At 44.6% G+C, this 25,776-nt stretch overlaps 1 protein-coding gene across 1 annotated transcript in view; it reads right to left on the bottom strand.

Moving 5' to 3' along the window:
* The window catches only part of LOC124775205 (peroxidase-like), a 193,314-nt gene extending 169,441 nt beyond the window's left edge, over window positions 1-23,873 (bottom strand). Inside the window, exons 1-2 of the mRNA XM_047250047.1 lie at window positions 23,837-23,873; window positions 19,173-19,429 (exon numbers count right to left, since the gene is read on the bottom strand). Coding sequence (XP_047106003.1) covers window positions 19,173-19,429; window positions 23,837-23,873 — 294 coding nt within the window. The remainder of the gene's footprint in view (window positions 1-19,172; window positions 19,430-23,836) is intronic.
* Between the last annotated feature and the right edge of the window lie 1,903 nt (window positions 23,874-25,776).

The following is a 25,776-nucleotide window of genomic DNA, read 5'->3' as shown; positions in this document are numbered from 1 at the left end:
ATCTAGTAACACATTGATTGCGCACATCAACACAGCGATCGAAATGATGTACCGCGTGATAGGTATGCAATACATCTGTTATAGAAGTAATGCAGTTACGTTTGTAACTGCCCAAGGCTACTATGAAAACTACCGTACTCTGCACTTACTTATGGTAGTCTACTGTAGTTTTACAACTCTCTGAGAGAATACTGGTAGCCCAGCTGCCACAGCTTTGTGCAAGAGGCGCAGTCCACATCAGACGCTGGTTCCGCCCCTTGTAGATGCCGGCGGCAGTTTTCGTAGCGGCGCGCAGTATCTCAGGGTTTCTATCGATACCCTCTGTACGGGGCAATAAAATCGTTTAATGCTTTGTGCTGTTGGAGGAGCAGTCCCATACTCTCATCCAAAATCTCGCCACACAGTTGTGACTGAATTGCAGCCATTGAAACAGAGAAAGCAAAACATCTTTTTTAGCTATGTATTGCTATTTAGGTTCGATGTACACTGGGTAGTGAAAGAGAGAGCGACCTAGCGTCTCCAGGCACGAAGGTAAACTTTCAGCATTGATGTATAACTTAAAATTCACCCTAAGTTTTTATCTACATTCATGTAGAACATAGAGTCTTGTGAAGCTACACTTGCATCATAAGTAATTGCTTTGCTTACATAAGATCGCAGACGTTATGTGAACAAATAACTTTTATTACTAATTGAAAGCAGCTTTTTGTAAGGATATAACATACACGATGCACTATCTCTGAACGATGTGAGGTTCTAGTAATATGCAAAACAAACAAACAAATAAATAAAAAACAGAGAGAAGCCTTCTCTCCTCCTTCCGCTTAGGGTTGGTGAGAAGGGCGCCAATTCGCAAAAAATTTTGCCTGGCCCACGAAGTTGGCCAGTTGGCGGAAAGTAGTTGAGGAAGCCATTTAAGAGAGACTGCTGTAAGCTGAGGTTTTGTGCAATCGGTGGAAAAGTCATAAAACTCCGCGCAGTGTAATGTTGGAAGCTGGGAAGATATGGAAATACTGGCTGGTGTACATTTTTAGGAGAGGCAAGACTATAACCCCCTCCCCCACTGATCTGGTGGGGGGGGGGGGGGGGAGGATATTCGAGGGTTGTCTGCAAAGTAAGTTTCGATCGGTCGCGAAATGGAAACCACTGGGAAAATCCGGTAAAGTTTCGCACAGATATATTGGGCAGTGTCTCTAGTATGCCCGTCGATCGTGTCGCGTCGCTCTTTTCAGTTTTGAGTGAACAGTGAGCACGTAAAGATGCGTAGGGAATAGTGTCTCCCGCCTAGTAAAAAGGCGTGGTTAGAGATGTGGCCTGTTGTATGCAGCCCACATAACACAACTGTCGAGCAGTTCCTTCTTCATGCCAATTCTCGGCCGCACACTGCAGGGGGTATGAAGACGCTCCTGCAGCGTTCCCGATGAGAAGTGTTTAATCACTCAGAATACAGTCCGTAATTGGCTCCTCCTGAGTCTCATCTCTGCTCTCAAGAACCGCTGGCTGTGAAGACAAAATTTATCCACAGACAACGAGCTGCAGACCAGCGCCGATAACTGGCCGAAAGCACAGGCGGCTGCTTTCTGTGACGAGGATATTGGAAAGTTGATACAGCACTACGACAAAACTCGAAGTTGGAGCGGCGACTATGTAGAGAAGTAGGTGGAAGGCGTACTTAACTTTTGCAAATAAAATGTTTCTGGTTTTCACTGTGGTTTCTATTTCAATACCGATCGGAACTTATTTTCTGGACAACCTTCGTATCATAAAGCATGAAATACGTACTACAGAAGTGCATCAAACATCTCTAAGAGGAGCAGAGGGATATTTTCATGAAGGGGAGAAACTTTCGACTTTTGTTTTAATAGCTGTGGTCTGCCACTGACATCTTTCCACTCTCATGCAAACCTATTGAAAACATATTCGTACGTTGCACACTTTCTAAATCAGTAGTTAAGGCTGTTTCCGAAATATCGAGATCATTCCCCAGTCTTGTGTTTACCGAACGGATACTGCTCATTCAGCTAGACGACTTTTCAACGGTAAATCTCGTGAGCGTGTAGATGCACTATGATTCCAGTGTAAGAAGCAGCACCTCGTCGAACAGAGGCCTGCTGGAGTTTCGTGAATTTACAATACGTATGACTGAACGTGAAGCAATGTGTCGTGTTAGAAGGAAAGATGTTCTAGTAAAGTTTCCAGCAGTGGTCGGTGTGCACCATCTCCGATCGTCCCGGTGCTGTAGCGGAGTTGCTACTGACATTTACGATTACTGCCGGCCGTCTGCAGTGGTGACATGACACACGACTTCCAGCGACTTCGGCTGTCGGCTGGGCTGTAAAGTGAGTTCTGTGGGCATGCATGATGGGGTGACGTGCACTGCCTCCTGGTCTTGACCTTAGTTACTTAGCAGTGGTAAGCCACGGAACGTCGACATCCAGAGGTTTCCTTTGTACCAACCAGCGCCTGTGGCCATCGCTGAAAAAATTTGCTCATCTATCGCACGAATGTAGTAAATACATAAATTTAACGTATTTTTTTATAGTGCAATGTGCTTGTCAAGCGTACCACGCAAGACAAGATCGTATGTGTTGTAAAACAACAACAAAATCTGACATAAACTTATGTCATTTTACCGACAGAGGGTGGAGAAAAATATGGCAATTCCAAAAACGCAACACTTTACGATGCCTAATACGAGGCAGTAAAACTGCTCTCATTCAAAACAGCTTCCAGACATCTCGGAATGGATAAATACAGCGCCGGTATCGCTTTAAAGGGACTCTTATTGAGCCGTGTGGTTCGATCAGCGATATTCCCGCCGCCGGTATGGGTCACTTTCCGGCGGTGTGCGCAGAGCGCGCGCTGGCGCCACCTACCGGGCCGATCGGGAGCGAGAGGAAAAACTGGGGGGAAGGGAGTGATTTTGCTTAGGGTCGCCGACCAGTAACGGCGTTTTGGGAACTGTGGCGGACAGCTAAAGTCTGGTGTCAGCCATCAAGCAGGCCACGTCCAGAAGAGGCTGTTTACCCGAGTGACGGCGCCGTGGCAAATATCGCCGGCGTGGAAAGAGACGCTACTGGAAAGCCGTTGGTGTTGTTTTCTGCTTGCTTCATGTCTCCTGGCATCGGGATCTGCGGCGGCTGGGTTCGTCGAACAAGCAAGAGGGTAAGGGCCTTGCGTGTCCTGTAAATTGTGGTCGGAATCCACTACTGGGCTCTGTGCGGTTGGCTGTATTTTCTTGGGCGGCCGTCGCTACTCCTACTGACTCTGGCCTACAATGTTTTGATTTTAATTGGTTTAATACGTAATGTTTTAAGGTGTTTGTGGTGGGATCATAAAATAGATTGCTGGTCCTTGTTTAAGTACCGCCTGTTTATTGTATTTATATCACACGACGGAGTGAAGAGGGCCAGTCGGGGTGTTACAAAAAGGTACGGCCAAACTTTCAGGAAACATTCCTCACACACAAATAAAGAAAAGATGTTATGTGGACATGTGTCCGGAAACGCTTAATTTCCATGTTAGAGCTCATTTTAGTATCGTCAGTATGTACTGTAATTCCTCGATTTACCGCCATTTGGCCCAATTGAAGGAAGGTAATGTTGACTTCGGTGCTTGTGTTGACATGCGACTCATTGCTCTAAAGTACTAGCAACAAGCACATCAGTACGTAGCATCAACAGGTTGGTGTTCGTCACGAACGTGGTTTTGCAGTCAGTGCAATGTTTACAAATGCGGAGTTGGCAGATGCCCATTTGATGTATGGATTAGCACGGAGCAATAGCAGTGGCGCGGTACGTTTGTATCGAGACAGATTTCCAGAACGAAGGTGTCCCGACAGGAAGACGTTCGAAGCAATTGATCGGCGTCTGGAAGCACGGAACATTCCAGCCTATGACTCGCGACTGGGAAAGACCTAGAACGACGAGGACACCTGCAATGAACGAGGCAATTCTTCGTGCAGTTGACGATAACCCTAATGTCAGCGTCAGAGAAGTTGCTGCTGTACAATGTAACGTTAACCAAGTCACTGTATGGAGAGTGCTACGGGAGAACCAGTTGTTTCCGTACCATGTACAGCGTGTGCAGGCACAATCAGCAGCTAATTGGCCTCCACGGGTACACTTCTGCGAATGGTTCGTCCAACAATGTGTCAATCCACATTTCAGTGCAAATGTTCTCTTTACGGATTAGGCTTCATTCCAACGTGATCAAATTGTAAATTTTCACAATCAACATGTGTGGGCTGACGAGAATCCGCACGCAATTGTGCAATCACGTCATCAACACAGGTTTTCTGTGAACGTTTGGGCAGGCATTGTTGGTGATGTCTTGATTGGGCCCCATGATCTTCCACCTACGCTCAATGGAGCACGTTATCATGATTTCATACGGTATACTCTACCTGTGCTGCTAGAACATGTGCCTTTACAAGTACGACACAACATGTGGTTCATGCACGATGGAGCTCCTGCACGTTTCAGTCGAAGTGTTCGTACGCTTCTCAACAACAGATTCGGTGACCGATGGATTGGTAGACGCGGACCAATTCCATGGCCTCCACGCTCTCCTGACCTCAACCCTCCTGACTTTCATTTATGGGGGCATTTGAAAGCTCTTGTCTACGCAACCCCGGTACCAAATGTAGAGACTCTTCGTTCTCGTATTGTGGACGGCTGTGATACAATACGCCATTCTCCAGGGCTGCATCAGCGCATCAGGGATTCCATGCGACGGAGGGTGGATGCATGTATCCTCGCTAACGGAGGACATTTTGAACATTTCCCGTAACAAAGTGTTTGAAGTCACGCTGGTACGTTCTGTTGCTGTGTGTTTCCATTCCATGATTAATGTGATTTGAAGAGAAGTAATAAAATGAGCTCTAACAGGGAAAGTGAGCGTTTCCGGACACATGTCCACATAACATACACTCCTGGAAATGGAAAAAAGAACACATTGACACCGGTGTGTCAGACCCACCATACTTGCTCCGGACACTGCGAGAGGGCTGTACAAGCAATGATCACACGCACGGCACAGCGGACACACCAGGAACCGCGGTGTTGGCCGTCGAATGGCGCTAGTTGCGCAGCATTTGTGCACCGCCGCCGTCAGTGTCAGCCAGTTTGCCGTGGCATACGGAGCTCCATCGCAGTCTTTAACACTGGTAGCATGCCGCGACAGCGTGGACGTGAACCGTATGTGCAGTTGACGGACTTTGAGCGAGGGCGTATAGTGGGCATGCGGGAGGCCGGGTGGACGTACCGCCGAATTGCTCAAGACGTGGGGCGTGAGGTCTCCACAGTACATCGATGTTGTCGCCAGTGGTCGGCGGAAGGTGCACGTGCCCGTCGACCTGGGACCGGACCGCAGCGGCGCACGGATGCACGCCAAGACCGTAGGATCCTACGCAGTGCCGTAGGGGACCGCACCGCCACTTCCCAGCAAATTAGGGACACTGTTGCTCCTGGGGTATCGGCGAGGACCATTCGCAACCGTCTCCATGAAGCTGGGCTACGGTCCCGCACACCGTTAGGCCGTCTTCCGCTCACGCCCCAACATCGTGCAGCCCGCCTCCAGTGGTGTCGCGACAGGCGTGAATGGAGGAACGAATGGAGACGTGTCGTCTTCAGCGATGAGAGTCGCTTCTGCCTTGGTGCAAATGATGGTCGTATGCGTGTTTGGCGCCGTGCAGGTGAGCGCCACAATCAGGACTGCATACGACAGAGGCACACAGGGCCAACACCCGGCATCATGGTGTGGGGAGCGATCTCCTACACTGGCCGTACACCACTGGTGATCGTCGAGGGGACACTGAATAGTGCACGGTACATCCAAACCGTCATCGAACCCATCGTTCTACCATTCCTAGACCGGCAAGGGAACTTGCTGTTCCAACAGGACAATGCACGTCCGCATGTATCCCGTGCCACCCAACGTGCTCTAGAAGGTGTAAGTCAACTACCCTGGCCAGCAAGATCTCCGGATCTGTCCCCCATTGAGCATGTTTGGGACTGGATGAAGCGTCGTCTCACGCGGTCTGCACGTCCAGCACGAACGCTGGTCCAACTGAGGCGCCAGGTGGAAATGGCATGGCAAGCCGTTCCACAGGACTACATCCAGCATCTCTACGATCGTCTCCATGGGAGAATAGCAGCCTGCATTGCTGCGAAAGGTGGATATACACTGTACTAGTGCCGACATTGTGCATGCTCTGTTGCCTGTGTCTATGTGCCTGTGGTTCTGTCAGTGTGATCATGTGATGTATCTGACCCCAGGAATGTGTCAATAAAGTTTCCCCTTCCTGGGACAATGAATTCACGGTGTTCTTATTTCAATTTCCAGGAGTGTATTTTCTTTCTTTCTGTGTGAGGAATGTTTCCTGAAAGTTTGGCCGTACCTTTTTGTAACACCATCACTTGTAGTAACATTACTGTTACGATTCTGTTTGAACTAATAGCGTGTCTGAGAGACACGTGTATAATTTTGAAATCAGTAGTTCCTAATTTCTTACCGGTTATTGAGAGGCCAGTTGTTATCGTGTGTTTAATAGTTCGGATTCTATAGATAATGGTACTAGAATTCCTTCAACGACAGTAGATCTATATTCTAATAAATTTCATGTATTAATTTTACTGATGTGTTGTAATGAGTTATTGTGCTTCTAGTTATTTAAGGCAGATATCAATCTGTTTTAGGTACCCAATTTTTTCTGGGATTTTCTCGTGCCCATTCGTGACCGTTGCTGCTCCCTTCTGCGGGTCCATGTCGAGCCTGTATTGGAAACATCTGAACGGGCGGGCGTCCGGTTTCTGAGCGTAGTTGTTGAATCTCACGAGCTTGTTTGCTCACATGAAATTTTATATGTTATGTGTTAAATTAACTGAATTATTTTGGTAATAACAATCACTGTCGCAATGAAAGAGTACATTAGTTATAAAATTTAACTCATTTCAGTAAATGTGTAATAGGCCATAAGCACCGCGTTTTTGTGAATGTTTAAAATTGAACTAATTTATTTTCAAGTGAATGGTAAATTTTAAAGATGTGTGGTAGTCGCAAACATGTGATGGTTTTATTTGTCAATTTCTCCTGTTTAAAGGCACCAAATAAAATGTTAGGTGCAACTGTCGATAGTGATTGCCTGATCTGTTACATTGGCCCAGTCCTACCACCCTACAGCCTATTGTGCTGAGTTTGTGTCGTTGTGTAAAAGGTGTAATTACATGTTGTCTCGACAAATCACTTATACCATTCTTCCTGCAAAATAGTAGGAAATTCGGGTAACGATGGAGGAGGTGGATAACTATCACGTACCCTTCTCTCCAAAGTAGACCAGACAGACCCAATAATGTTGAGACCTGGTGACTGTGGCGGCCGGGGGAAATGCGACTCTATATCCTGGTGCTCACGAAACGAGTCCTGGACGACGCGAGAAGTGTGAACGTGGGCCCAGCCGTCTTGGCACACAGCTTCACCGTTGTAGAACAAATATGGTACCGTGGGATGGATTTAATCAGCCAAAATTGCCACATAATCCTTGGCAGTAATACGACCTTGTTGAGTAACCATGGCACGAAATATCATGATACGGCTGCCCAAATCATCACCGAACCTACGGCGTGTTTCACTGACGTAATATCGGCCACAATTTGGAAACTGTGTGAAACAAGGTTCATCTGACCAAATGACTTTCTTCCATTGCTCCACAGTCCAGGTTTCATGACTATGGCACACACTTTCGTCTGTGTTGTGATGTTTTTCTGCTTTCTCTGCATGCAGTTTGAATCTTCACCTCTCCAAAGACCAAACACGTCGGTTGCCTTGGCTACAGAAGCGCTCACAACACGAGCACCAAAAATTCGCCCACGTTCGAATTCACTTAACTCCGACGTAATGCACTCGCAACTACACAGAACACTGTTCTGACCATGACTGACATTTGCAATGTGTTGAGTACATTGCACAGGAACATTCAGTGGTTAAATACAACAACGCAGCCTGTAGGCTTCGGTAACATCTGCATTTACGCTCAAGTATGCATTTAGCACTGTGTATCTATGGTTTTGTGCAACCCCTGTACATAGTACAGTAATATGGCAAGCAAACGGTGGTTATCGCATTTCCAAATGGGCGCATGTCATTGGAGCGATATACGTAGTACAGTCATTACGTCGTGAGACTGGGCGTATAGCAGCAGTGTGGTGCACTAGAGTACATAGGTGGCACCATGGTGCAATACATTATGTGTCGCTTGTCCCAGCAGGAAACAGCTGAGTGCATGCACCGTAACTAGAATTACGACCTTATTTGTGACTGTGATTTGACAGTTGGCGTCGGAGCTCGAATATATCGCATTTAGAATAACAGACAAGTTTTACCAGAAATTGGGCAAAACCGGTAGCAAAACGATTAAAATGCTGCAACAAATTTACGGTAACGACACACTGAGTCGCAGAGTTGTATTTAGGTGGGACCGAAGTTTTTCTCAAGGGAGAGACGTTTTGAGGGATGATGTTGACACTGGTGGACCGCATAAGGTTCGAATTGCAGGCAGAATTGAAGAGGTTGCAATGTGTGTGCGTGCCAACCGCTGTAGCCCTCAGCAGTGGTACGTGCTACAGAATTTTGACTGATGACTTGAACATGTTGCGTGTTACCCAGCACAGTATGCGACGCACAGTATGCGACGGACAGTATGCGGCTGATGATCGCATGACTATTCGTGGGGACCTGATCGGTAGTGAGACGATGATGCAGTGTTTCGCAACCTGATCACAACTAGAGACAAGAGATGGTGTTTCCCATGCCATCTGCAACTGAATCGACGACCCGCCACCTGGAAAACGCCAGTATCACCACGACAGAAAAACTGCGGCAAGACAAGTCACAAGGAAGGCGATGCTAAGACTGTTTTTTGATTCAAGTGGAACTGGAACACTAAGCAAAACCCGGTACAAGGAGATGCTCAGCTGTTTACGCGATTCGGGTCGTTGTTAAGTGTCTTGAGCTTTGGAGAGGGAAGAATTAGCTGCTGCTATGCGACAACACTCCTGATCATCGCTATGTCCTCGTCCAAGAGGAACTTGCAACACAACAGGTCACCGTTTTGCCACACTCTCCGTGCGTATGTGATCTCCCACCAAGCAATTTTTGTCTTTTTCCCCGTATGAAAGTATTCCTACATGGCCGTAGATTTCATTCAGTCGAAGAGATCATGACTGCCGGAAGAGTAGATGTACTTGACCTTCCTTTACGGACGTTGGCAGACGTCCATAGCTACCAAAGGCGACTATTTTGAGGGAGAGTGTGGATCTTTTTAGGTGTAGGTCGTGGCACATGGTCAATAAAAATAAATAAATAACTAAATTGCACGCGGCGCAGCTTCATGTGAAACATCCAGGTTCTTATCAGTGCCTGCTTTGCAAGATTCAGTCGCTCCACAAGTCCTTTCTCTCGTGGCTGTATCTGAGAATGATTTGCGTTTGCACTTTCCGCCAACAGATGACGCATCGAATGCTCTAAACCTCAACATTACATTTATATTTCTCCTTATCTCCTTCTCAACTCAATAGGTCTACTTATGGAAGCACTGGTTACAGTACAAAATACTAAGAACTAATTGTCACTCTTTTAGCTCGAAAACATGCCACTTACGTCACGTAAAAGTAATGATTAACGAAGTGTGCGCTTTCGACTTCAGGGTTGCCTCTTCCTAAGAACGTATCGCTCGAGCCTACCTGCCGTAAAACGCTCCTACTGCAGACGGCACTACGCAGTTGAATGTACGGTATTACAGAGACAAAGCAAAGGTGAAGAGATCCTCCAATAGTGATGTAGTAGATAAAACGTATTGAAATTGTAACATGTTGTTAAAGGAAGGCAAAATTTGTAACGATACTTAAGTTAGATCATGCAGATGTTCAGTATTACTGAAGTAGCGAGTTTACCTTCAGTAATGGAAGCTGAATCGACTTGCTTTCTGCCTCCCGAGCCACCTTCGGAAAAATTAAGTGCAATTTCCTCTTTTTTAACAACATACGTGGTCCTTATCGTGCTACGGGAGACAGCGACGAGGAAACGGCCATCTTGCCATTTCCTCTCTGAAGCCCTATATGTCACGCAACGAACGAAAGGATTAGATAGAGTTTGTCAACTGTTCCCGCTGTTTATGACTCCCTAATCCTAATCTAGTATCCAGAAGTAATATTTGATGGAGGATATATTACATCTTAATAAAAGGGCGATCTATATTCGAATATTTGCAGAATTTTGAATGCACGGACTGAAGCAAAAGTAGCTTTCGACTCTGTAAACACAAAAGAAAGACCTAATTAGGTTACTGAGAATTTCATACAATACAGAAGTGAATTACTCAGCACCTTACTATCTCCAAAATATTGAACCTCTGCTATATCTTGAGGTGTAGTATGAGGTCATGGTCACAAGAACAAGGCTGAAATCATCGAAGAGGTAGAGAAGGGGTAGAGGGGTGTTCCTGACGTAGTTGTCCGATGGTTTGGTCCTCCTGGACAGTGTTTCAGCACTCATAGCTCTCGATAAAGACGATTGAGGATCTCAGCTTTCCATTTTGTGGATTGCGAACAGCAAATCGCCATTTCGAAAATGTGTGTAAGCATTCCACTGCAACACAGATTTCTCCGGCTCCATGAAATTCACCAAAAGCACTTTCTTATGGTTGCAAGAGACGGGTGCCGTTTTTATCGAGGACGTATGTGAATTTTAATGACGACACTTCATGGACTTCTATTTCGACTTTGCACTGTCGTAAGAGCCACACGTTTCAGCAGTATGTAGGGGAGGCTTTTTCCTTCTTTCCCTTATCGGGCCAGAACGCAGGTTCAGATATCGTTCATTATGTTTTATCAGGTTCTGCTATGTGATATTTATCTTACAACATTTTCGTACGATTAATTTTGGCGGCATCAGTTCCACGCATTGTTGCCCCAGACTCTAGAAATTCCATAGCAAGTACAGTAATTGTAAAGCAACGAGTTTCTCTTATCTTTTCATTCGTTTGCTTAAAACCGCATACTTTTACGACGCGTTTGGGTTCTCTCTCGTCATCGGTACAACGTTCTCTAAACGTAGGAAACTAACGCCTTACTTTCTTTTCAGTCAGTTCGCTATAATTTTCATCAGTATTATGGCCTTTTCCTTTGAGACATGGAGTCACACACCTAATTCACACGAGGTACGATTCATTATTACCTTAATTGTTTTCGCAGACTTTTCAACTCACTATCATACACAACCCAAAAACTGCATGAGAATGCTAACCGCGTTGCGCAGATCTGCGCATCCGAAGAGGTGGAGCATTAGCTGAAAATTTCTAGTAGTCGTATATCCTTGCCAATCTGTACTTAAGTTTCAGGAGTTGCTAACTTTTTTTAACATATCGTTTCATTTCTGTCTCTCTCTCTCTCTCTCTCTCTCTCTCTCTCTCTCTCTCTCTCTCTCTCACTCACTCTCTTTTGTGTTAAAGGTTAACAGTGACATTAATCGTGCCATACTGATCGTACTTTCAACACGGTTTTCTGTTGTTGTTGTGGTCTTCAGTCCTGAGACTGGTTTGATGCAGCTCTCCATGCTACTCTATCCTGTGCAAGCTGCTTCATCTCCCAGTAACTACTGCAACCTAAATCCTTCTGAATCTGCTTAGTGTATTCATCTCTTCGTCTCCCTCTACGATTTTTACCCTCCACGATACCCTCCAATACTAAACTGGTGATCCCTTGATGCCTCAGAACATGTCCTACCAACCGATTCCTTCTACTAGTCAAGTTGCGCCACAAATTTCTCTTCTCCCCAATCCTATTCAATACCTCCTCATTAGTTATGTGATCTACCCATCTAATCTTCAGCATTCTTCTGTAGCACCACATTTCAAAAGCTTCTATTCTCTTCTTGTCCAAACTATTAATCGTCCATGTTTCACTTCCATACATGGCTACACTCCATACAAATACTTTCAGAAACGACTTCCTGACATTTAAATCTATACTCGATGTTAACAAATTTCTCTTCTTCAGAAACGCTTTCCTTCTCTTTGCCAGTCTACATTTTATATCCTCTCTACTTCGACCATCATCAGTTATTTTGCTCCCCAAATAGCAAAACTCCTTTACTACTTTAAGTGTCTCATTTTCTAATCTATTTCCCTCAGCATCACCCGACTTAATTCGACTACATTCCATTATCCTCGTTTTACTTTTGTTGATGTTCATCTTATATCCTCCTTTCAAGACACTATCCATTCCGTTCAACTCCTCTTCTAAGTCCTTTGCTGTCTCTGACAGAATTACAATGTCATCGGCAAACCTCAAAGTTTTTATTTCTTCTCCATGGATTTTAGTACCTACTCCGAATTTTTCTTTTGTTTCCTTCACTGCTTGCTCAATATACAGATTGAATAACATCGGGAAGAGGCTACAACCCTGTCTCACTCCCTTCCCAATCACTGCTTCCCTTTCATGTTCCTCGACTCTTATAACTGCCATCTGGTTTCTGTACAAATTGTAAATAGCCTTTCGCTCATTGTATTTTACCCCTGCCACCTTCAGAATTTGAAAGAGAGTATTCCAGTCAACATTGTCTAAAGCTTTCTCTAAGTCCACAAATGCTAGAAACGTAGGTTTGCCTTTCCTTAATCTAGCTTCTAAGATAAGTCGTAGGGTCAATATTGCCTCACGTGTTCCTATATTTCTACGGAATTCAAACTGATCTTCCCCGAGGTCGGCTTCTACTAGTTTTTCCATTCGTCTGTAAAGAATTCGCGTTAGTATTTTGCAGCTGTGACTTATTAAGCTGATAGTTCGGTAATTTTCACATCTGTCAACACCTGCTTTCTTTGGGATTGGAATTATTATATTCTTCTTGAAGTCTGAGGGTATTTCGCCTGTCTCATACATCTTGCTCACCAGATGGTAGAGTTTTGTCAGGACTGGCTCTCCCACGGCCGTCAGTAGTTCTAATGGAATGTTGTCTACTCCCGGGGCCTTGTTTCAACTCAGATCTCTCAGTGCTCTGTCAAACTCTTCACGCAGTATAGTATCTCCCATTTCATCTTCATCTACACCCTCTTCCATTTCCATAATATTGTCCTCAAGTACATCGCCCTTGTATAGACCCTCTATATACTCGTTCCACCTTTCTGCTTTCCCTTCTTTGCTTAGAACTGGGTTTCCATCTGAGCTCTTGATATTCATACAAGTGGTTCTCTTTTCTCCAAAGGTCTCTTTAATTTTCCTGTAGGGAGTATCTATCTTACCCCTGGCGAGACAAGCCTCTACATCCTTACATTGGCCTCTAGCCATCCCTGCTTAGTCATTTTGCACTTCCTGTCGATCTCATTTTTGAGACGGTCGTATTCCTTTTTGCCTGCTTTATTTAACGCATTTTTATATTTCCTCCTTTGATCTATTAAGTTCAATATTTCTTCTGTTACCCAAGGATTTCCACTAGCCCTCGTCTTTTTACCTAATTTATCCTCTGCTGCCTTCACTACTTCATCCCTCAAAGCTACCCATTCTTCTTCTACTGTATTTCTTTCCCCCATTCCTGTCAATTGTTTCCTTATACTCTCCTTGAAACTCTGTACAACCTCTGGTTCTTTCAGTTCATCCAGGTCCCATATCCTTAAATTCTCATCTTTTTGCAGTTTCTTCAGTTTTAATCTACAGTTCATAACCAATAGATTGTGGTCAGAGTCCACATCTGCTCATGGAAACGTCTTACAATTTAAAACCTGGTTCCTAAATCTTTGTCTTACCATTACATAATCTATCTGAAACCTGTCAGTATCTCCAGGCTTCTTCCATGTATACAACTTTCTTTTATGATTCTTGAACCAAGTGTTAGCTATCATTAAGTTGTGCTCTGTGCAAAATTCTACCAGACGACTTCCTCTTTCATTTCTTCCCCCCAATCCATATTCACCTACTACGTTTCCTTCTCTTCCTTTTCCTACTACCGAATTCCAGTCACCCATGACTATTAAATTTTCGTCTCCCTTCACTATCTGAATAATTTCTTTTATTTCATCATACATTTCTTCAATTTCTTCGTCATCTGCAGAGCTAGTTGGCATATAAACTTGTACTACTGTAGTAGGTGTGGGCTTCGTATCTATCTTGGCCACAATAATGCGTTCACTATGCTGTTTGTAGTAACTTACCCGCATTCCTATTTTCCTATTCATTATTAAACCTACCCCTGCATTACCCCTATTTGATTTTGTGTTTATCATCCTGTAGTCACCTGACCAGAAGTCTTGTTCCTCCTGCCACCGAACTTCACTAATTCCCACTATATCTAACTTCAACCTATCCATTTCCCTTTTTAAATTTTCTAACCTACCTGCCCGATTAAGGGATCTGACACTCCACGCTCCGATCCGTAGAACGCCAGTTTTCTTTCTCCTGATAACGACGTCCTCCTGAGTAGTCCCCGCCCGGAGATCCGAATGGGGGTCTATTTTACCTCCGGAATATTTTACCCAAGAGGACGCCATCATCATTTAACCATACAGTAAAGCTGCATGCCCTCGGGAAAAATTACGGCTGTAGTTTTCCCTTGCTTTCAGCCGTTCGCAGTACCAGCACAGCAAGGCCGTTTTGGTTAGTGTTACAAGGCCAGACTGTTGCCCCTGCAACTACTGAAAAGGCTGCTGCCCCTCTTCAGGAACCACACGTTTGTCTGGCCTCTCAACAGATACCCCTCCGTTGTGGTTGCACCTACGGTACGGCTATCTGTATCGCTGAGGCACGCAAGCCTCCCCACCAACGGCAAGTTCCATGGTTCTAGGGGGGGGGGGGGGGGAACATTTTCAGCCGTGTCACGCTGTATAATTATCGTGGTTACTGTGCACTAAGGTTAAAATACATCGATATTTTTGCGTTGGTGCATGTGGCTCACGGGTAGTTTGCGTTTCTGTCAGATCTCTACGTTTGTTCCGTTTTATGCACAGACTGTTACACACATGAGGGCCCTTCTCTCTTCACCTGTCTCATTTCCGTGGCCTACTACATTTAACACAACAATGGCAAGTGTTTGAGATGATATTTGGTTACGAGCCAGGTGTTTACCTTGCGTAATGTCAATCAACACTGAGAAGCAATCCAACTTGTAGGATAGTGTTAGTACGTCGTTCCACATGCAGCGAAGAAGCTTTCGGGCAATCTCAGTATCTAAAGTTGTAAGCAGTCCCAAATTTGGACTTAAAAGTCAGTGCGCTGATCCGGCAGTAGAAAACGTCCTACAATGTAAACACATTACACAGGAAAAATACGTCTCTTATTTCCAGAATGTCAACATGTAGCTCGTCGGAGTGGTTCCCACGTCACGTCACATGTTAACTCTCGTCTGTATTGCAAGAGACAGCTACTGGCAAATATGTATTAACATCTATACCCGGATAAGCGGTTTACCTGCTTTACTAAGCAGCCGAAAGTGCAACGTGGTGACTGTAAACTACGTAAATCAAATCCCTGTTTCTAGTAATTTTTTTTTTATTTCATCGAGAGACAATGGAGCTATTATCAGATATGTCAGCGCAGAAGCGACAATCACATGAATTTTATCATTACGTCATCCAAGTACTCTAAATTCTAACACTTTGCTTCATATGTGCGGCCAAATAGACAAATAATGTACTTGCTTCAGAGAGACATACAGTTTTGCCTCACGTTCAGAATATTTGCTCCCTCTTGAGTAGTGTCATAATAGGTTGTTCATCGGCATGCATGCGACAACATGCTTACCAGTACGTTCTGAAACGCCGCGCATGAAAACGGGAGTTTCCAGTTCTCATATCTCGGGTTCTATTGATGATAAGAAGGTAGGGTCATGTGTTTTGGATATCCCTGGGGCCAGGGACCATTTGTATACTCAGCAGAAGGGTGGCCAGTGTCACAACCCTACAGTACAGCGTCAAAACATGAAAATTGCATACTTCGTTCTGCTTACGCAAATGGACCAAATCGTTTTTTTTTTTTTTATGGAGGCACCATTAGTTTATGGGCGGTTCCTCCGAAAAACCCACAAAAATGGCTTTTTTACTATATTTTGGCCGTCTCCAGCTGACCGAAACGCAGCCGTGGATTCCAAGACGGCTACGTAGAGCAAGTGGCAGTAATTTTTACGATGTATTCCTAAGATCCCGCTGTCAAACGATCTTGAAAATTTTGTTCATATATTCAAAATATGAAAATTACATACTTCGTTCTGCTTAGGCAAATGGAGCAAATATTTCTTTTTATGGAGGCACCATTAGTTTATGGACGGCTCCTCCGAAAAAAACCCAAAAATGACTTTTTTGCTATATTTTCGCCATCTCCAGGGGAACGAAACGCAGCCGAGGATTCCAAGGCGGCTATGCAGATCAAATGGCAGCAATTTTCACAATGTATTCCTAAGATCCCGCTGTCGAATGATCTTGAAAATTTTGTTCATATCTTTACCCGCTACCGAGATACAGAGGTTGAAAGTTATGCTACTTGTACACGTAAAATCCGATGTGAGGCGAAAACGTAGTTTCTATCGTGACGCAGCATGCAGAAATATGCTGTAAAGTGTTCCCGTTATCGTCTGGGAACCCCATGTTGTAGCACTGAAGCACATCCAAAAATCTTTTGCACGTAAAATGTGGTCTGAGGTGTAACATAAATTTTGCGTTATTGCAGTTTCACATAAGTAAAGTATCTAAATTTTACTGACCAGAACATTTCTTTTCATACGAGTTATTGCCCTGCTGCAGCAGGAAAAAGAATGGATCCAGTGGGAAAATGCGAATGTGTCCCTGTTCATTTAAAAGACTCTGAGTGAAAGGTGGAGTACAAGCTGCCTCATTCTACCTTCCTCAGCACATTAAAAAATTTTACAGTGGAGTGGAACATAGTTGACAGCGACAGAATAGTGCTAGGAAAAGAATTAAGGAGACAGTGCCGAGGAAGGGGAGAAATAAAGAGAAAGAGAAAATAAAAGTGAGTGAGAGCCAGTGACAATGAGAAACAGAGTGTATGACAATGACATGGACGAAGAGAGAGGTAATGACAGTCATAAGAGACAGCAGCAGTGGGAAAGAAGAAATGAGATATTAGCAGAAAGAGAGAGCAAGAGGGAGGCAGTGAAGGTGACAGGAGATTGTAGTAGTAGTACAGAACGAAGAGGACTGTGGCTGTGACACAGGAGGCAATAACAGGGGGACACAAAGCGATAACGACAATGAGTTGGGCTGAATGAGTGAGTGAGGCAGGGTAACTGGGAGGGGATCGGTATGATGGAGTTATGGGTGTGAGTGAGTTAAAGTTGTAACAGCATGTGGGAGTTTGAGGTGAGTTGCACGTTAAAAAAATCGCGAATATGTTCGCATGCCAAAATTTTTGGAAAGCTTTTTTGAAGGTGCTGAGGAAGATAGAATGAGTCAGCTGATACCCCACTTTTCAGTCAGTATTTTGAATAAAGAGGAACACATTCGCATTTTTTTGTGCTCCGATAGGAGCATTTTTCCGCTGATCACTCCTGAACGGAAGTTCCACAGTTGTGAATTGGCTGAAGCCGGTAGAAGTTGATCGACTTTGTCTCACGAATGTTTTGCGTCCGACCGCTGTCAACATTGGCGATCTAACAACACAGTAGTAGTGTGTACCGTAGCCGTTACTAAGTGATTGTGGCGCGGCGTGCTCAGCCAGCAAGCACAATTGTAGTGCCAGAACCGTGTGATGGAAGAGCAGCCTACATACAGAAAGGAGAACGTATCGACGAACATCAAATTGCGGCATTGTGTGCCGACATTCACAAATACTGCGTTATACGCAACGGAGATGATCGCGTTGGGTAAGAGGATCGGTTGTCTGTTTGAAAAATGGAACGAATACTTTCAAGAGTTTTGAAAACCAATTTATTTGCCAAGATCGCTATGTAATCACAATTACTGGATTACCAGCTTGCGCAATGTGTCTAGGCAACCTCCGATCCATTAAACCGGGAAGTGGTAGCTACATCATACAATCCTTAGACGACTTAGTCACACGAAGACAAATAGTATGTATGTGCCTCGACTCTTTTACGCATATTTTATAGTCCTCAGGTAACAGAGTGGTGTAAGCATTTTATAATATGGCTACCACTGCCCTATTTTGTGTATCTAGGGATGGCAGCACAAATTACCAAAACTAGTAATCCAGTAATTGTGTTTATTTAGCGATATTAGTAAATAAATTAGTTTGCAAAAGAAGAGTACAATACAAAATTATGTATCGCCTCCTGCACTGACTGATCACGTCAGGTAACCAAGCTATAAAATTCTTAAAGAAAGTCGTTTTCCGTGTAAGTTGCACTTTTATTTTGAAATAAAACTTTTTTTTTCATTTAGCAGCTAGCTAGTTTCGCCTCCTTGGACATTATCAAGTTATATCTCAGTAAAAATTGATTACGGAATGAATGGACGACAGCAGGTTGACAAAAATGTTGTGGAACGTAGCGTGCTTAACAGGAAGCAACGGGTGAAAACTGTCGGGCAGATTGGAAAGGGACTGGAACAAGTGAGAAAAATCGAAGACAGCTCTGCAGAGGAAAGCAGTGCGAGATAGTACGTGGACTATAAGTTTCCTATAATTTACGTCTATGGTCGCAAACTTTTTGTTAACTGATTACCGGTTTTGGCCTATAATGACCATCATCAGATCAGTTTTGTAAAAACGAAATCCTAATGTACTGCAGTACATTACACTGCAGCCATAGTGGCTTCGTCAAATGTTAAATGCAAAACCAGCACCAGCATCGTTAAATATATATAAATAACATCATATGCACGAGTCATGTCGTCAGTAGCACTACTGATCATAGACGTAAATTATAGGAAACTTACTGTATATACGGGTCACTGTTTTATTCGCGACAGTCTCGCAGCTTGTCTGAGTATGTGGACTGATAGTAGGGTTAAAATAAAGATCACTGGAACAGAGGGAACAAAAGAGAAACAGGAGGAGCGAGAGAATGTGAGCATAGAAGAGTCACTTAACATGTCACTCGTGACTTGACAACACGGTTTTGAGGTCAGTAATAGGGAACACTCCAGTCGCGGGGCAGGTAACGCGAGTCGCTCTGACAGCTGACACTGAGCACAGCAGGGAGCAGTGGAGGTAGCCTACCTGTAGCTGCCGCTGGCGTAGCTGCAGCTGCTGCTGCTGGAGCTGCTCCGGGAAGAGGCTGGTGCGGAAGAAGGGCGACGACGGCTGCTGCGGCTGCGGCTGCACGCCGGCCAGCGCGCCGATCGCCAGCAGCACTCGGAGGTTCACCAGCATCGCGGGCCAAGTCTGGTCGCCTTCTGGTCCGCCGCCGGCCGCCGGCTGGCTGCGGCCGCCCACGCCAGCAGGACCAGACGGCTCCACAGCCGCCAGCGCCGCCACTTAGCCAACAGCCGCCAAGGCCGCGACACCTGGCCGCGTCACGGCAGGCGCGCCATCCTGGATACCACGCGGGCGCTGGCAGCCAGCCGCCCACTGTACCGTCTTCGTCTGCATCTGCACTGCCACACGAGAAAATGACAACTGGAAGCTGTGCTGAACACGGTCAACGGTATAAAATGGAAATGTCGTGTGGCTAGGGCCTCCCGTCGGGTAGACCGTTCGCCTGGTGCAGGTCTTTCGATTTGACGCCACCTCGGCGACCAACGGTGATACACGCGTTACACTGCGGTGACAAAAGTCGCGCACGCAGTGTATAGAAGGGAAATGCGTTGACAGAGCTGTCATTTGTATTTAGGTAATTCATGTGAAAAGGTTTCCTACGTGATTATCGCCACATGACGGGATAAGTAAGAGCCTACGGAATATCAGACCAGCTGTGTGACTGGATTGAAGAATTTTTAGCAAACAGAACACAGCATGTTGTTCTCAATGCAGAGACGTCTACAGACGTTAAAGTAACCTCTGGCGTGCCACTGGGGTCCTGCTTTTCAACCTAGTAGTTAGTGTCGGAAGTTCCATGCGGCTTTTCGCGGATGATGCTGTAGTATACAGAGAAGTTGCAACATTAGAAAATTGCAGCGAAATGCAGATCTGCAGCGGATAGGCACTTGGTGCAGGGAGTGGCAACTGACCCTTAACATAGACAAATGTAATGTATTGCGAATACACAGAAAGAAGGATCCTTTATTGTATGATTATATGATAGCAGAATAAACACTGGGAGTATGCGTACGCAACGATTTGAAGTGGAATGATAATATAAAATTAATTGTTGGTAAGGCGGGTGCCAGGTTGAGATTCATTGGGAGAGACCTTAGAAAATGTAGTCCATCAACAAAGGAGGTGGCTTACAAAACACTCGTTAGACCTACACTTGAGTATTGCTCATCAGTGTGGGATCCGTACCAGGTCGGGTTGACATAGGAGATAGAGAAGATCCAAAGAACAGTGGCGCGTTTCGTCACAGGGTTATTTAGTAAGCATGATAGTGTTACGAAGATGTTTAACAAATTCAAGTGGCAGACTCTGCAAGAGAGGCGCTCTGCATCGTGGTGTAGCTTGCTGTCCAGGTTTCGAGAGGGTGCGTTTCTGAATGAGGTATCGAATATATTGCTTCCCCCTACTTATACCTCCCGAGGAGACCACGAATGTAAAATTAGAGAGATTCGAGCGCGCACGGAGCCTTTCCGGCAGTCGTTCTTCTCGCGAACCATACGCGACAGGAACAGGAGAGGGAGGTAATGACAGTGGCACGTTGGTATTCTCCATAGAGTCTTGGCGCCGTGGATTTCGAAATACCGTCTTCCATAACGATTTCCGAAGTGGAATGTCCCATGCGTCTAGCTCCAACTGCCATTCCGCATTGGAGGTCTGTTAGTTCCCGTGGTGCGGTGACAATCACGCCGAAAACGAATTCACACTAATCATCTACGTACAAATGACAGCTCCGCCAATGCACTGCCCTTTAAAACCTTGTGTATGCGATACCACTGCCATCTGTATATGTGTATATACCTATCCCATGAGTTTTGTCACGTCGGTGTATATGGTAAGGGTCCCAGAATCAAGAATTGGTCACACAAGAGTTTTACGAGCCACTGACTTCTTGGATGCATTACATTTCCTTAAGATTCTTCCAAAGAATCTCAGCCTGGCATCTGTTTTTCCTACGTCGTCATTCAACTTCGGATCGCTCCAAATGGTTACTCCTAGATATTTTACAGTAGATATTGTTTCCATTGACTTGTCCAATAGTGTAATCGAACAGTAGTGGATCTCTTCGCCTATTCAAGCGCAATACGCTACGTCTACTTACCTCCAGCTCATTCGCCAGTACTTGACAGTAAGCCACCGATCCTCTGCAGATCTCGCTGCATTTCGCTCCAGTCGTCTGACGCTGCAAACTTCCTGGTAGACAACAGCATTGTCCGCGAATAGCCTGTCGGAGCCTCCGACGTTGTCCATTAGACCGCTAATATAATGTGAAAATACTATCTGCGCTATAACACTTCTCTGGGATATTTCCGAACTTACCTTTACGTATGCCGGCCTGGGTGGCCGAGCGGTTCTAGGCGCCACATCTGGAACCGCGCGACCGCTACGGTCGCAGGTTCGAATCCTGCCTCAGGCATGGATGTGTGTGATGTCCTTAGGTCAGTTAGGTTTAAGTATTTCTAAGTTCTAGGGGACTGATGACCTCAGAAGTTAAGTCCCATAGTGCTCAGAGCCATATGAACCATTTTTTGACCTTTACGTATGTTGACTTTGTTCCTTTAAGAACTACATGTTGTGTTTCATCTGGTAGAAAATCCTAAATCCAATCGCAAACCTGAGCCGGTACTGGCTAAGCCCGTATTTTATTCACTAAACAACAGTGTGGAACTATGAAATTCTTTCCGAAGGTCATGGAAAACCGCGTCAACTTGGACGCCTGTGTGTACGGCCGTATATGTGTTTCGCAAGGTCTTTGGCTGACGAAACTCATAGTTGCCTTTATAAAGGAAGTATTCTGTCTCAAAAAAAAAAAAAAAAGTCCTAGTGTCTGAGTGTTAAACATGTTCCATAGTTCTACAACAGACTGAAATATGCACCTGTAATTACAATAACCAAGAGTGAAGATGTAGCTGGTATGAAACAGATGTTTGTTAACTATATTGACCACGCTGATATCGAAAACGACAATGAAACACTCGAATTATCTATATTTTCCGAGTTACAGGGGAGTGTATTTAATTGTAATTGTATTTTATTAACTTTCATCTTCAGTCCTTTCCCGCATAGGCTTCGGAATCCCGCCGATGGTAGACAGAATGATGAAGCTTAAGGCAACAATAGCTGTGTGTATTTTGTCGCTATTTTGGGTCCGGGCTCGTATCAACAAGGGCAAGGGGAAGAGGAAGGGAAGCGTAGTTTCAGTCTGTTACAAACTGTGTTCTGTTCGTTTTCTGAAAGAAAACGTGTTTCTGAAATGTAGTTAGGGCGTTATTGTAATTCCTGGGATTCAGTATGCCTCGCAAATGCGTAAACAGTGCTGACAAGTTTTGCTATGTTTGCGTACAGGCTACATTGAAATTGCAAAGGAGGCGAATAACGCCATATATTAGAAAGGCGTACCGACTGATCTTTGTTGATAAAATCGAAAACCACGACAAGCCCTGGGTTCCCCCTGCATGCTGCGTGTCTTGTGTCTCGAGTCTTCATTCGTGACTGAATCTAAAAGATTTTCCACGGGCTTTGCTACACCGATGTCTGGCGAGAACCGTCAAACCATGTGCATGATTGTTACTTTCGTGAGACAGCTCCATTAACACGTGGCATTTCCAAGAAAAAGAGTCTTCCTAACATACAGTCGACCATGCGACCAGTGTCTCACAGTGATGGACTGCCTGTTTCTGTTCCACTTGATAGTGACAGCGGCGAGGGCGGAAGTGAAACTAGTGATGCACCATCGCCTTCAAAACCCAATTCTTCGAAAGATCAAGATTTTATGTGTAACTATCAGTTTACAGAGATACACAAAATAACATAATGTGAACTTAGTTACCTAGTGGGATATCCGGAATTGCCGAAAGGTAAAGCTGGACTGTTGGCATCAAGGCTACAACAAAGAAATTTTCTTGATAAAACAATAAAAGTGACTGTGTTCAATAACCGCCATATGCCATTCCTTCCATGTTTTCTAAAGTGGAAAGAACTTGGTACTTTGTAGTGATGTACAGGGACTAGTAGCAGCTACGGACATTGATTGTAAAAGTGACCAGTGGAGACTGCGCATCGCCTCCTCCAGAGCAAGTCAAGTGCGTGGTACTGCATAATGGCAACGTCTCACCATCGATTCCGATGGGTATGCACCTTACTTGAAAGAAACATTTGATAAGATGAAGCAGTTGTTTTTGCGATTGAACTACGACAGTTTAAATGGCAGGTTTACGGGGAACTGAAAGTCATAGGCATATTACTTGGGCTATACCACGTCTACACCAAATTCTGTTGCTTCTTGTGGCTCTGGGATAGACTTCATTATAAAAAGAAAGATTGACCTAAGCGTCAGTCACCTGAACCAGGATCTAACAATGTTCTGCACGAACCACTTGTCGAATTCAAGAACTTAGCTCTCCCTGCTCTTCATATAAAATTGGGTGTAATGAAAAACTTCGTTAAGGCCATGGACAAAAATGGAGAAACATTTTTCTATTTGAAATTTCCACATATTTTTTATTGGTCCACAATTGTCCGCCACTGTTGGTGATGTAACCGTGAATTTTCGTTCCATAATAGACGTCTTCACATCGAAAAATCCTTTTAAACAGGATCTCCTCCAAATACTGAACGCATGTCAGAATTACCTGCGACGGCCTCCACGACACAACGGAAGCGCAGCATGGTCAGTAGTTTTCACCGTCCCGCGTTGTTGATTCACGCGGACACCTGAGCTCCTGAACAGCATTTTTTACGACTGTTGGTAGTTCACGATGCAGCTCCGTGTTCGCTCTTTTAAGGACGAGGCCACAATAAGACAATGGCTCGTGATCGCAAGTCACGATCGAGGTTCCGAGCATCAGACAACAGCGGCGTGAGTTGTATCGAACCCAGATGTTGCACATCTGTATGACGAGTGGCTCGAAGCTCTGTTAAATTACCACCGGACGCCTAGGATTCTTCACAGGACCTTGACTGCAGCACGAAAAAGGTAACTTTTTTCAGTTCTTGTGAAATTCTCTTTAAGAGATGTGTTGTAGTGAGTTACGAGTTGCGAACTAGAATTTCAGTAGGATTTCATAACTTCCGAGTGGATGTCATAACCACAGGATCTTGTTCATTAGATTGCCAATTGATAAAGTGGTTGGTAATTCTGTGGACGCTGTCTAAAACTTGTAAGCTGCGGTGATGTACCCTTACAAAACTGAAATCTGTAGGTATTCATTATGCTATTACTTTCTAGGAAAAAAACATTAAGGGTTGGTTGAAAACGTGAATAATATCGAAAACTTAGATAAAAGTTAACGTAGCCTCGATTGTAGGAGTGAAGAGTCACTATTTAACTTGCATTCGTGAAACAGGACTCGTGCAAGTCAAACTGGCACAAAGCAAAAGCTCGTCATGTTATAAATTAATTGGAAGATTCCTGTTTGTTAAATGAAAAATTCTGCTTGTCTATAAGAAATGTGGGGCCGGCCGGTGTGACCGAGCGGTTCTAGACGCTTCAGTCTGGAACCGCGCGACCGCTACGGTCGCAGGTTCGAATCCTGCCTCGGGCATGGATGTGTGTGATTTCCTTAGGTTAGTTAGGTTTAAGTAGTTCTAAGTTCTAGGGGACTGATGACCTTAGATGTTAAGTCCCATAGTGCTCAGAGCCATTTGAAACATTTTTTATAAGAAATGTGTCTTCTTGACACCTAAGTGAGAATTAGTTCTGGTATTAACACATAAACTGTATAACATCTATATTTACATCTACATGATTACTTCGCAATCCACACTTAAGTACCTGGAAGAAGGTTCATCGAAACACCTTGAAGCTATTTCTCTATCATTCCACTCTCGATGGCGCGCAGGAAAAACTTACACTTAAATCTTTCTGTGCTTGCCCTGATTTCTCTTATTTTATCATGATGCTCGTTTGTTCCTATGGATGGGCGGTAGCAGAATATTTTCACAATCGAAGGTCGCAACGAAAAACGCCTTTCTTTTAATGATAACCACCCCAGTTCACGTATAATTTTCGTACTACTCTCTTCCCTGTTCCACGATAGTACAAACAGATCTGCCCTTCTTTGAACTTTTTCGATGTCCTCTTTCAGTCTCATCTGATGCAGATCCCACATCGCACAGGAATACTCAGAAGACGGCGAACAAGCATGATGTAAGCAGTCTTTTCAGAAGACCTGTTGCAATTTCTAAGTGGTCTGCCAATAAACCGAAGTGTTTCGCTTACTTTCCCCACAAAATTATCGACGTAATTTGACCTATGCATGGGGAGAGTGTGCAGACGGTTATTTTTACTAAAACGTAAGCTAAAATGGTAAATATTTCTTGGAGCAATCGGATTATCTTCTGTAATATTACCGTAAAATTATAGTGGCTCTGTCCACTTCCATGAATGATAACACAACCCATTAGAACAAGAGACTTCACATACAGCAGGATTAATGTCTTCCTTTTCTCTTCATGTATGTGTAGTCCCACAATGCTGGTATCAAAAATTAGTGTCGCATCAATTTGTAACGTACTGTCACCGCTCTCAATTCGTGTGCACAGTGTGTTGCCTTTTGTGACGGGACACTTA

Source organism: Schistocerca piceifrons, chromosome 1 (assembly GCF_021461385.2).
Source record: "Schistocerca piceifrons isolate TAMUIC-IGC-003096 chromosome 1, iqSchPice1.1, whole genome shotgun sequence".
Taxonomy (NCBI): Eukaryota; Metazoa; Arthropoda; class Insecta; order Orthoptera; family Acrididae; genus Schistocerca; species Schistocerca piceifrons.
This window is presented reverse-complemented; position numbering and strand designations above follow the sequence as displayed.